Here is a 13957-nt window from a genome sequence, read left to right on the forward strand (position 1 = left end):
AGGAGGGCACGTGATGTGATGAGCACTGGGTGTTATACGCAACTAATGAATCATTGAACATTGTATCGAAAAGCATACGTTGGCTAATGGAATGTAAATTAAATTTAAAAAAAAGAAAAAATAAATTTGGATAGTGGCATTCTTAGGAAATGAAAGGAAAGGGGCATGATTAAGGATTTGGGATGCTGTTAATATTTTGTTCTTGATCTACCCTGGATATGTTGGTGTAATCATGAAAATTAATCAGACTGCATACTTATGTTTGTACACTTTCCTGTAGGTCTGTCTTACTTAAACGCAAAGGTTTAAAAAAAAAAACACACACACAAAAAACCACCTCACTTACCTTACTCCACTTCCCTCATATTATGTTCTGTTTTTCATCCACTTCTCTTGGTTTTTATATTCAAATTATAAACAATTTTTTTTCAAATATTTTTCAAAAATTCATCGATCTATGTACACAACATTGGAGAATATTTAAATACATATAGCATGTTTTTTGTATAAATCGTATTTCATTTGTGAGCAAAAGACCTGTGATGATGTCTTACCAATTTTAAGAAGTCTGCTAATTTTAAGAATTATGGTTTTAAAGCAGTCATTTGCTTTTCTGAGCCTTAGGTTTTTCATCTGAAAAATGGCTTTAATGATACCTGACTAACAGGGTATTGTGAGTGTTGAATAAGAATATGTAGATACAATGACAGTTGTAAATTACCAAGACATTTCAGTGATCATGGGTGGTGTGGTCCCTGCCCCCAAAGAAAGACTCACTACAGGTTTCCCTTGCTATCTGAAAATAGAGTGTTCCTGTGAAACCTTTCATAAACCCAAATGGTTTCAAGTGAAGAATATTCTCTGCTTTTTGAAAGTTGCAGTTACATCAGTTTGCTTTTACAAAGGACCTACATTAGTACAGGAGGGACTTTTTGTAAAAGCAAGAGTCCTCTTCAAATTTTTTTTGGTTAGCAACAACAGGTACTAATGTAGGTCATTAATAAAAGCGAAGTGATGTAACATGAACCTTTAGAAAGTGGGGGGTACCTGTAACACCTGATGAAAGTCTAAATGGTAACAAATAAGCTATCACTATTTCCGTAACAATTTCTATAATTGTGCTTGCCACATCTCTTTATCATTATTTGTCCACATGCTCATCTCCCCCACTAGATTCGGAGTTACCTGATGTCAGAACCAGCCTTCTCCATTTTGTTTTTTAGATGCTAAAGTAAGTTAAGAAGAAGTAACACTCATGCATACTGGTTTCCTCTTCCTGTCATGCTTCTTTTGTCCTCAGCATGTGTCACTCCCACTCAGCTTTTGATTGAATTATCTAATTGAATTCAAATGATACTTCTACCAGGAAAAACTCCTTCACCAGAAGTAATCATGATTTATTTTCTCAACTAAATTCCTACAAAAGATTAGTGACTGCCCTTACCATGAACCCAACAGATTGTAGATGGAATTGAATTACGTATCTTTAATCAAATATTTTTAAATGACTAGAAAATATCAGGACTTGAATATTTATGAAATCCGTGATGTCGCAGGAGTACCTTAGTTTGTAACGATAAGCAAACCCACAAAGGAAACAATGACCAGACTTAACAACATAAAAATGAAAAACCTCTTAGTGACCAAAACAAGTCAAATTCAAACTTAAAACGCAAACGGGCTACAAGTAATACTGCAAAATAATGAACTCACTAACTAAGTAACTAGCTAGCTAACTAACTTGCAAAAAGCCCATTTGCTTCCAGCAGGTCTGTGGCCTCTCTTATGTGAGCTACTTGGCTCACTCCAGAAGGAATGCTTATTACCTTTCTTTTGTTCTGTTTCAAATATGCTCGCTTTTTCAAATATGCTCAACTTAAACTGTTTGCTAGTTGCCAACAACTTGGATAATCATTTATCCATGGATTCATTAACATGCAGACTCAAACATAATGCTCTGCTCCCCTAACTTCACAAAAGTGGAAAGACCACCCTGGTATTTATTTGCCGTTGATTTCCAGCCACAAAGCATTTGCAAGAAAAAGTGAAGTGGTACCTGATCCTTGTACCCAGATGGGAAGCATGAGGAGCAGGAGAATGAAGTGGAGTGGAAAGCCCATGAAATTTATAAAATCTTCACTACCACATGGAGTATTTTATTCTCTAACTGGACTTTAGTTCTGAAATGGCATTCTCTTTTAAATTTCTCACCAAACTTTGTTACTAATTAACAAAGTCCGTTAAAACTTTCCTAATGTTGGGGCACCTGGGTGGCACAGCGGTTAAGCATCTGCCTTAGGCTCAGGGCGTGATCCGGGCCTTGTTAGATTGAGCCCCCACATCAGGCTCCTCCCCTATGAGCCTGCTTCTTCCTCTCCCACTCCCCCTGCTTGTGTTCCCTCTCTTGCTGGCTGTCTCTATCTCTGTCGAATAAATAAATAAAATTAAAAAAAAAAAAACTTTCCTAATGTTAAAACAAAACCAAAAAAAGCTCCTCATCTTGCAGCATTTGTGGACTTTGTCTGCTCAGCTCCAGTTCTGTTGGAATCTCAGGTCTGTGCATGTAATTTTCAACATTATGTGTCCCTGTTCTGTACCCATCATAGATTCACACACAGGCTCGGAAAACTTACCTGCTAACTTGCAAGAACATTTAACTAGCTCTTCTATTGAGAGTGTTATTAACTTTTCCCAGTCTTTCATGTCCTGTTATTTTGTGCATAATAAAATTCAAACTAATTTATCATAGTAAGTGAGGTCAAGTGAAAAGACCGTTCTCCACAGCAGTATGCTGTGTTTCTAAAAATCATTCCCTTTGACGTCTAAATCCCCATGATCATCTGCTCACACTGAAATAGCATATTCAAAATATAAGTTTTCTGTAAAATCGTTTGTTTCAAATTAAGTACTATTTTTTTATTAAAATTTTAAAAAGAACACACACAAATTACTTTCATCTTTCTATAAACCCCTCCCCTGAATAGTACTTTAAGTAGAAGGAAAGTACTCTTTACCTAGAGCTTTTGTTTGTGTTTTTCTCTTTTAAATTCCAACAGTCACTTACTTGCCTATTGACATTTTATGTATGCAAGCTCATATAAGATTCCCCAGAATGGCTTCCTCTTGCTGGGATTGTGGGAGAGCAGTGCTCATTCACTACCAGTTCACAGCACACTTTAACAATGAACATTTGAAAGTAAGGATTTTTTCCCTCCTGCACTTCTGTTATTGCTGGTTTCATTCGGTTCAATGTATTTTTAATTTCCCTTGAGACTTCCTTTTTAAAATTTTTATTTATTTATTTATTTATTTGGGGGAGGAGGCGCAGAGGGAGAGAGAGAGAAATCCTCAAGCAGACTCCACACTGAGCATGGAGCCAGACATGAGGTTGCATCCCAGGACCGTGAGATCATGACCTGAGCCAAAATCAAGAGTTGGATGCTCAGCCAACTGAGCCCCCCAAGGCCCCCCCGGACTTCCGTTTTGACTTCTGGATAATGAAGGGTTGTTTGTTTTTTTTTTTTTTAATGTTTTCTGTATTTGGAGGGTTTTCTGTTACTTTCCTATTATCGCTTTTTGTTTGATTCCGTGTGGTCAGGGAATATACTCTTTCCTGATAAGGTTTGTTTATGGTCCAGGATATGGTTGATCTTGGTATATATTCCACAGGTGCTTGAAAAAAAAACATGTATTTTGCTGTTTTAAAGTGGCATGTTCTATAAATATTCATTAGATCCTATTGGTTGATGGTTTGTTGAGTTCTTCTATGTACTTGCTAATTTTCTGTCTAGTTGTTCTATCAGTTTTTGAGAGAGAAGCAATAATTGTGGATTATATCCAACTACAACTGGGGATTTGTCTATTTCTCCTTTCAGGTCTATCATTTTGCTTCGAATATTTTGCAGCACTGTTGTTTGGTGAATACATGTTAGGACTGTTATATCTTCTTAGTATAGTGACCATTTTACCTTTATGTGCTTTCCCTTTCTGTCTCTGGTAAGTTTTGTTTTGTTGTTGTTGTTGTTCTGAAACATATTTGATATAGCTGATCCTGCTTCCTCTTAACTACTTTGCATGCTGTATCTTTTTCCATAATTTTATTCCAACCGACCTATATTTCTTGTATTTCTGTAATCAAAGTGAGTCTCTGTAGACAGCATTTAGCTTAGTCATGTTCTTGTTTGTTTGTTTGTTTGTTTATCTAGTCTACCAATCTCAATCCTTTAATTGGTGTCTATAGACCACTCACATTTAATATAATTTTTATATTTTTAAGGCTTAAGTTTGCTATTTTATTTTTTTGTATTCTGTTTGTTCTCTATTTTTTCCTCTATTTTGTTTTTCTGCCTTCTTGTAGGATACTTGAACACTTCCTGTAATACCATTTTAATTATCTATGGTGTTTTGAGTGTGTCTTCTTAAAACTTTCTTTTTTTTTCTTAAAGATTTTATTTATTTATTTGTCACAGAGAGAGAGAGAGAGCATAAGCAGGGGGAGTGGCAGGCAGAGGGAGAAGCAGGCTCCCCACTGAGTAAGGAGCTCGATGCAGGACTTGATCTCAGGACCCTGAGATCATGACCTGAGCCGAAAGCAGATGCTTAACTGACTGAGCCACCCAGGTGTCCCTTCTTAAAAGTTTCTTAATGGTTATTCTAAATATTACACTATATATGTGTGTGTATTTATGTATAATGTAACACATAAGTGAAGATATCTATAAATATGTGTGTGTGTGCACCTTATCACTGTTTACAGGTGTCAACACTTTAGCTGTCCTAGGGAAGTATAGAAAGCTTACCTCCCTTTACGTTCATTTACCCTTTTCTACTTATAATGTAATCATTTTACACATTGCCTCTGTATACATTGAGAACTACATTTGGCAGTGTTATAATTTTGCTTCAACCATCAAACATAATGCAGAAAACTCTAAAGGAGAAGGTCTTTTGTATTTACCCATAAGTTTGCTTACCATATTCTTTCTTACTTGCTGATGTTCTGAGATTCCTTATTTTATTATATTTTTTTCTGCTTAGAGAACTTCCTGTAGCCATTCTTTTAGGGGTAGCTCTACTGGTGACAAATTCTCTCAGTTTTCCTTCATCTGCTAGTGTCTTGATTTCTCTTTTTTTGTGAAGAATATTTTCCCTGGATACAGATATAGGGTTCATAAGTTCATTTTTTTCAGCACTTGAAAATGTTGTGGCCTCCACAGTTTATAATAAGAAATCTGCTATCATTTGAATAACTTTCCCCCATAAGTAATACATCACTTCTCTATAACTGCTTTTAAGCTTTTTTTCTTCATCTTTAGTTTTCTGAAGTTTAACTTCTGTCTTGAGATAGATTTATTTGGGTTTATTTTATTTGGAGTTAACTCTTCTTCTTGACCCTGTAGGTCTGTATTTTTCCAGATTTGTGAAACTTTCAATCATTATTTCTCTGAATACTTTTTCTGTGCCACTTTCTTTATCCTCTTCTTCTGGGAGTCTGAAGACTCAAATGTTAGATCTTTTTGCTTTAGTCCCACATGTTCCTGAAGGTGTGTTTATTTTTTTTTCAGTCAATTTTTTGGTGTTTTTCAGAATTGGTCATTTCTGTTGTTCTCTCCTCAGGTTCAATGATTTTTTTCTCCTGTTTTCTCCATTCTGCTATTGAGCCCATTTGTTGCTTTTTAATTTTTTCATTTATTATATTTTTTATTTTTTAAATTTCCATTTGGTTTTTCTTTATATCACTTTCTTGTTTTTCTGTTACTTTTTTCCTTTACCCAGAGTTTCTATTTTTTTCATTAGTCTTAATTGTGCTACAACTATTCACTGAAGTATTTTTATAATGGTTATGTTAAATTCTTTTCATGTAATGCTAAAATTTGTGTCATGTTGGATTTGGTGTCTGTTTATTGTCTGTTTTTTAAAGATTTATTTATTTATTTGACAGAGAGAGAGACAGGCTGTGAGAGAGGGAACACAAGCAGGGGGAGTGGGAGAGGAAGAAGCAGGCTCCCAGCGGAGGAGCCCGATGTGGGACTCAATCCCGAAACGCCGGGGATCACGCCCTGAGCCGAAGGCAGACGCCTAACGACTGCGCTACCCAGGCGCCCCTATTGTCTGTTTTTTAAGTTGGAATCCAGTTTAAGTCTTGGAGCACAATGGATAATTTTTAATTGACATCTGAACATTATGGATAGTATAAGATTCTGGACCATATTTAAATCCTGTGTTTTACAGTCCTCCTCTAACACTGCTCTAGCAAAAGTAGGGACACTATCTTGTTACTGGCAGGTCAGGATGGAAGCTAAAGTTCTGTACTCAGTCTTCCCTGACACAGAGCTAGGGGAAACTAAATGTCTCTATTGCTAAGAAGCGGTAATGGGGTACCCCTCTTCTTCCTGCTCCTGCATGGCTTCCACTTATACCATGAGAGGTAATAACCTTTTTATATCTGGATGATGGTGAATGCCAAACTTTTTATTTGTCTTCCTCTGACATCACCCCACTGAGGAGGGCAAGGGTAACTTGTTGGGGTGGGAGTGGAAGTCCAAGCTCCAATATGGTCTCCACTGAATAGCAGGGGCCTGAGGTGCTTCTTTACTGCAAGGTGGGAATAAAATTCCTAGTTCCCACTAGACCTTTTCTACCTCGTTGGTAGGTATGGGAGTGGGGGCAGGGTTCTGGCACCTTGTAAAGTCTGGCACGGGTCAAGTGTAGGCTTCCCACTCAGCTCTTGCTGATGTGTGTATTCGTTTGTATGTGAGGGAAGGGATGGGTCAAGTTTTCCTGTGGCGTTTGGCTGGAGTAAAGCAGTTATTGGTAAACATTTTCTGTCTTGCTAGACTGCCCCACTCTTAGTCATTTGGCTAGAGAGAACAGACTTTTTCTGAGGTCTTTTAAAAATCTGTACTTACTGGCATTTCCAGGTTTCCAGCTTCTCTAGTACCCAGTCTGAGATAATTGAGGCAAAAGATAACTCAAAGAACTCATCTCAGTTATTCAGGTTTCAAGGTACCCATCTGGCCTCCCTTCCCTTATCTTGAAGAGTCTTCTCATGCTTGTTTTATATATAATGTTCAGGGCTTTTAGCTGTATTTACTGTGAGGGATAGGAAAAAGTACAGAGACTCCATCTTTCGGAAATGGAAGTCTCACATAATTCAGTTTTTAACAACAGGCAACATACTTAAACAGGCACTTCATAAACAATTCAAGTGGTCACTATATACATGAAAAGATAAGTGCTCAACATTCATTAGTTAGATGAAAATTAAATCTACAAATACAATAATACCAAACATCCGACGGAATAACTTTTTTTAAAAGATTGTCAAAGCCAAGTATTGGCAAGATTGGTAAGAGTTTAAATTGGCATACTCATTTTGACAGTATCTGCTACAGTTATAGTTTGCATCCCCTTTGACCCACTGATTAACTCCTAGACATATATATATATATATATATGCCGAAGAGAAATGAATTAATAAGCTCATCAAAAGAAATATACAAAAAAGGGGCGCCCAGGGAACTCAGTTGGTTAAACGTCTGCCTTTAGCTCAGAGTCCTGGGATCAAGCCCTGTGTAGGGCTCTCAGCTCAGTGGGGAGTCTGCTTCTCTCTCTGCCTGCCACTCCCTCTGCTTGTGCTCTCTTTCTCTCTCTAAAATAAATAAATAAGTAAAATCTTAAAAAAAAGAAATACACAAAAATGTAACAGAAGCCTTATTTGTGGTAGCCAAAATTAAAACCAATTCAAATGGTATCAACTCTAGAAAGGATAAGTAAATTATAGTAATCTTCATAAGATTAGATGCTACACAGCGATAAAAAAAAGAAAGAAGAAAACTATGTCATGGTTGAATCTCACAAAATAATAATGAGTGGAAGAAGTCAGGGACAAAAGAAAACATATTATTTGGTACCATTTATAAGAAATGTTAAGAAAAGCAAAATATTCAAGGGTAATAGAAATCCAATTAAAGGTAATTCTGGGAAAGGGATACTGACTGGTCAGAGGTACAGGAAATATTCTGAGTTGTTGAAAACACTCTATTTTTTTTTAGGCTGTATTTTCATAGGTTGATATATACATGAAAATTAATTCCGTTGGAAACCTAATACATGTGTGTATGCATGTGTGCATGTGCTTCTGCTAGAACTTAACAAAAAAATTTTTAAAGCTTTTCTTCCATTTCACTTTATAATACATTCTAACGGCCATACGCTGGACATCCTAGGAATCCAGAGTCACCGATCTTTTGAGATCTTTTTTTTTTTTAAACCACACCTTCCTCAGCTCCCTGGTCTTTCCACCTTAATTTCCATTGTTATTTTCTATTGACTATACAACTTCCTTAAGAAGACGACAGTCTTCTACCTGTCTATCAAGATCCATGATATGACTCCAATGTTCACTTTAGTAAACAACGGAGAATATCCCAAATATATCATAGTATTTCACAAAACTCCGTGTTTATATAAGCTTAGTTTACTTTATCTATCAAAATTTGCTAAGACATTACCTCGTTTATGTCAATCTCTAATTCTCAGGAAAAAGTCCATTATTTCCTTGCACAAATAATTGTTGGTTTGCATATTTGGGAGCTTTCCAAGTGAACTCTGAAACTGGCCCCTGTTTGAAGAGCAAGGCGAGAGTGAGGAAAGAGGCCGCCACTCCAGATTGGTAGGTGGCAGGTTAAATAAGCAGGGGAACTTGCTCACAAGGCTTGTTTTAGGCAGTGGCAAGATACGTAGATCTCCGCACCCACCTGCCAGAGTCCTAAAAATTTATATAGAAGGCTTACCTGGGTTCCATCACACATACTCTTCAGATAGTCTCAACATACATTTCTCTCTTAAGGCTTCATTCTCGAAAATGTGTCCCCCTGTGGGAACAGTGAGCAGAATATATACTCCAAGGACAGGGGAGGGAGTGAGGAGCCTGGGTCCAGCTTAATGGTCAACCAGTGGCCACATCCTCTCAATGACCTACTCCAACAATGACCAACATAACTGCTTTTATATACACACTGATAGGAGAAAAAGAACAGAGGCTGGAACTTGCTTCGGCTCCAGGTCTCCAGGAAGGATTCCTGAGGCATACAGATTACAACAGTCCTATAAAGAAAGGGGGGGGGGGTAATCAGAAGGGGGAATGAAGCATGAGAGACCATGGACTCTGAGAAACAAACTGAGGGCCTCAGAGGGGAGGGAGCGGGGGAATGGGATAGACCGGTGATGGGTAGTAAGGAGGGCACACAGGGTGTTATACGCAACTAATGAATCATCGAACTTTACATCAAAAACCAGGGATGTACTGTATGGTGACTAACATAATATAATAAAAAAATATTTAAAAAAAAAAGATTACAACAGCCCCACAGTTCCCCCAAAGACTTCCTTTAATGTTTTACCACTATAGTTTTGCTCTTGTTAGTGCTACTTCCCTCTGATAATCATAAATGCGCCCTTCCCCAAGATATATATTAGCAATCGCCTGTCAAATATAGAGCCCACTGATACACATTTGAAACGTCTCATAACTAATGTTTTACTAGACAACAATAAAAGCAACCTTATCTTAACAATAGCCGTTGGAGACCTTGCTTTTAATATGCACAAATTCCTTAGAGACTTGCACTATCCCTAATCCCCACTAACTAAAAAGTATATAATCAGTCACTCCTGGAAATCCAGTGCAGCTCTTTCAGCCCATGGGTCCTGTCCCCCATCTATAAAAAAGCACCATTTTTTGCACAAAAAGTCTCAAGAATTCTTTTCTTGACAGTGCACTTGTGGCCCCACATGACATACTACACTATTGATAACTGTCTTCCTCATTTCTCTCTGTATTCTTGAAGGCTCCCATGTATATGGAAATAACACAGATAAGGTGATTTTTATTTTGCCTGAGACCCATATTTCTTCACTAAACTCATCCATTCAGCCAGTTCCCACCTGTCTTATTAAGGCTCAAATCCTGTTTCCTCTGGAGAAACTACATTGACCATCTCAGTCAAAAGTGTCATGACCTTGCTTCTACTGAATGATTATAGTACACCGGCTATGCCACTCTTGCAGCATTTACTATGCACTGAAATAATTCTGAAGGGACATGAGTTAAACATGTTTTTTAAAAAATTCATTAATAATTAGAAGTAAACAGGTTTTAATATTATCAAGGAAGGAGAATTCTCTCTGCCCTTCAAAGTCCTTCTAGCCAGACCAAGAATCAAATTGACATGAGATAAATTAACAGAGAAAATCAAACTTAATTTCATAGGTACAGGGAATCCTTACAGACATGCATATTCTAAAGACAGTCAGGCAAAATGCGGTATAAATGTCATCCAGAACTAAGGAGAAGGGGGTAGGGATGTGGGACTTCAAAGGGAAGGAAAGCAATTCCCAGGAAGATGAAAAAGAGTAAATGTTTGGTAAACAAATATTTGCTGGGCCATTTAGGAAAAAAATGGGACATAGAGGACTTTGATCAAACAGGCCTTGCTAGGTTCCTCCCTATCTACCACATCTAGTTCCTATTATGATGTAGTTACCTATGGTGATTTCTCTTTTCCTAGAGATCCTCTATCTAAATTTTTATAAGCAGTTAAGGGAGAGGTAAAGAGCTTTTCCTGAATTGGCTGAGTTTTGATTGCTTTTTTTTTTTTTAAGCTTTTATTTATTTATTTGAGAGACAGCAAGGGAGAGAGAGAGCACAAGCAGGGGGGAGAGGCAGAGGGAGAAGGAGATGGATACTCCCCACTCAGTAGAGAGCCCTGGGAGGTAGGACTCCATCCCAGGACTGTGGGATCATGACCTGAGCCAAAGGCAGACACTTAACCAATGGAGCCACCCAGGTGCCCTTTGATTGCTTTTTAACTCAAAATAATCTTCATGCCAAAGTGACCTATTTGGGGATGGCTTGCCTTTGGTCCCTACAATATTATTAAACTTCTTAGGTATAAAAGGTGGACTTCACTCAAAAATGAAAGGAGTCACAGACAAAAAGCATCAATAGGTTTTAGTATATAAAAAATTTTAATTAATAATGGTGAGATTTTTAAAGAGCATAATTAAAATTTAAAAAGGCAAATAAGAGATGAGAGGAAATCACACACAGTAGATATTATAGAAACAAATCATGACTATTTATTTTCCACTGAATTCCACCTAAATAAATCAGAGAAAATAAAGGGGGAAATACAGTTCCTCTTCCTTCCTCTTCCCTCAATACTACTTCCCTGTAGTATTGGGGTGGGATTAAGTGGGCCTGGAGAAAGAGATGAAACACAAAGAATGGAAAATAAATATTTTAAAAAATCTTTAAAGTAAATATATCTTTCTCGTGAGAGTATACAGTGATTACTTCATCTGCTAATCTAACTCTAGCTGTGATAGAAGATAACTTGCATGTCTCTCAGAAACAATCTCCGATTTTCATGTCTTTAAAACATTATGTGCACTTTATCACTTCTGAAAGCCTTTCTTAGTTTCCTTGACTGACCATCTCCCAAATGGATTTACATTGCTAACTTTGTGAAAATAATTTCCTTTGGCAAAGTGGCTTAATGGCCACTACAAGACCACTTATGAAGTCTGTGAAAGGCTCTCTGTGGCCCAGGTGGATAATTTAATCAGCTGTTCTACAATATTTACTTCTGTCTTCAGTGGATTCGTCTTTCACTTCCCCACTCTATGATCTCTCTTCTCTGCACAAACCTTTTTGTAGGCATTGAAATAACTTCACAAAAGCTTTGTGTGAGTAAAATTATAAAGAGGTATCACATACGCCAAGTATCTAGATTTCAAAATCATTACAAAATGTCTCCTAAAATATTTTATGATGGTAATGGAAATATGAAAATTGGCTTTATGGTAATATCACTAAGTACTTCATTAAAATGTCCTTTACATAGTATGTTTAGGAAAAAGAAATGAGTATATCATTATTCCTAAAAATTTCCCCACATAAATGTTCCAGAAGTGAAAGTTCACTTAGCCTGTTCATTCTCCTACAGGTCCCAAATAGTCATTCTCTCTCTCTGTTTTCGAATCCAGCAACCTGCCTCCTCGTATTTCTAAATCTACCACCCTGTCTGACCCAGAAAACCCACTTCTAGAATTCTAGGAAAACAGTGTCCATCGGCTCTTTGCCAGAAATCCATTGTTCCAAAACTTTAAGGTAACATAGCAATAAAATCCTCGGAGTTCCTTTTCACCCTATTTATCTCTTTATTATTTTTTTTAAACAAACATGGCCTTAAGACTTCCAAGGTTGCCTTGGTAGTAAAGGGGCAACGGCGCTAAGCAGCATCTTCCGGTATTTCATCAGCCAATCAAGTCAGGAGTTATTGAACCTGAAACCAATGGGCGCAGACCAGGGGCGGGGCTTGGAGCAAGTAACGGCCGGCGAGGTTGCAGTTGATTGTGGCTGTTCTGGGGTGAACAGGATAGCCAGCCTCTACTTCTCACTACCCCAGGATACTCCTCCCGAGGTTCTAGACGGTGAGCCCTCCCGCAGTTTCCCCTTCAGAAAGTTGCCCTTCCCCTCTGGTACTTTCCTCCCTCAGCCTTCCCTTGGAGAGGACTAAATGCGCCCACAGTAATCTAGCTACCCGTTCAGCCGGCCATTCCCTCCTGGAGTTTCCACCTTTCCTGTGGCAGCCAAATCAAGGCAAAGGAGCCTCTCAGTTGGACTTCCTGGCCCCTTAGCCCCTGCCCCTCCTCCACGACTCCTCCTGTGTCATCCCTCCGAACTATTTACCTGGCTTGGGTTTGTGCCCCCGGCCTTGCTGAGGCGCGGAGAGGAAAGCACACTGATGCCCTGGTCCATCTCCTCAGGTGCGTGGGGCGGAGCCGGGAGGGAGGAAGGGCTCCTCGGGAGTGAAGAGGCATTCGGAGGGCGGCAGACCGCCCACGTCGGTCAGAGTCCGTGAGCAAGGGCTGCTGTGTGGGGTGGCAGGACGCCGGTGGCGGATCTGTCCTAAACCGTTAGGCCGGAGTTGGCAGCTTGTGAAGATGACTGGTTCGCCACCGTGCCCTCCTCAGGATGCTTTGTCAGCTAATTCCTGAAAAATGTGGTGATCAGAAGGAAAAAAGACCTCCCATTTTCACGGACAGGGATTTAGTCTTACTTCCACTTTTCCGTGACAGAGAATTTCTTAAGGCTGACTGACTGTTGAGGACAGGGCTACACATTAACTAACTCCATGCGTAGTGGGAATGGAGGCATTATCGAATTTATTGAAAAATTAACGTAGGAGAACTATATGGTAATTTCAAGACAAACCAGTACTTTTCCCGTAAGGAGACACACTCATAAACTTCTCCAAAGTTGTCGAAAGTCAGCTTAAGCTTAAGGAGAGTTTTAATTACATTGCAAATCTGTGTAGTCTCACTGCTATTTCTTTACCCATACCTTTTAAAATATTAAACTAGAGTGTTAGCATTTGTATGCTAACTTAAAATGAGATCATTTCTTAGGGTGAGAGGTTTGCTAGGAGAATTTGGAGTAGAGTTTGGAAAAGCCGGACTGAGCATTTGCCACATATTTTCAGCCAGATAGTGAAATTCTGTTGAACTTGATCATCTGTATCCCTGAATATCAAGGATAATTAAGACTCCGAGTAATTTTATTCTTTTCTGAAAGGAATTGATTAAAAATAAATATGTAAACATTATTAAAGTTTTCAAACAAACTGAAATGAGAAAAATGCTTACAGAAACATGCCTCCCTACTTTTAGTTTGAAAAATAAACTCCTTCACTGTATTAAATTCTGCTAGCATGTAAGAATGTGTAACTGTGTTGCAGAAAATACTTTTCCTTTTTTGGTCAACCCTGTTTGCTCCAGGATGTTTAATTTTGGAGTAACAGTGGGCAAGTTAATAGGTGACATTGACATTATTTTCCTAAATAGTTTGATGTTTAACTAAAAGCAATATCATCAAACTATCACAGTGTTG

General features: G+C 38.2%; 2 protein-coding genes across 8 annotated transcripts in view; one reads left to right on the forward strand and one right to left on the reverse strand.

Annotated features, from left to right (window-relative positions):
* The window catches only part of LOC123784069 (OX-2 membrane glycoprotein-like), a 36880-nt gene extending 27891 nt beyond the window's left edge, over positions 1-8989 (reverse strand). The window contains exons 1-4 of one of the 7 annotated variants that reach the window (XM_087861623.1): positions 8796-8981; positions 8514-8623; positions 6909-7092; positions 4974-5149 (exon numbers count right to left, since the gene is read on the reverse strand). In XM_087861623.1, the coding sequence (XP_087717749.1) occupies positions 4974-5055 (82 nt within the window). In that variant the 5' untranslated portion in view covers positions 5056-5149; positions 6909-7092; positions 8514-8623; positions 8796-8981. Of the gene's footprint in view, positions 1-2056; positions 2370-4973; positions 5150-6908; positions 7093-8513; positions 8624-8795 lie in introns of those variants that run through there. The other 6 variants (XM_087861622.1, XM_045785209.2, XM_045785208.2 and 3 more) reach the window with 6 other exon arrangements.
* A 3395-nt stretch (positions 8990-12384) lies between these two features.
* Positions 12385-13957, forward strand: part of SLC9C1 (solute carrier family 9 member C1) — an 83597-nt gene continuing 82024 nt past the window's right edge. The window contains exon 1 of the mRNA XM_045785216.2: positions 12385-12498. The gene's annotated coding sequence lies outside the window, so the exon portion shown is untranslated. The remainder of the gene's footprint in view (positions 12499-13957) is intronic.

Source organism: Ursus americanus, chromosome 4, assembly GCF_024610735.1.
Source record: "Ursus americanus isolate L20-20 chromosome 4, mUrsAme1.1.p, whole genome shotgun sequence".
Classification (NCBI taxonomy): Eukaryota; Metazoa; Chordata; class Mammalia; order Carnivora; family Ursidae; genus Ursus; species Ursus americanus.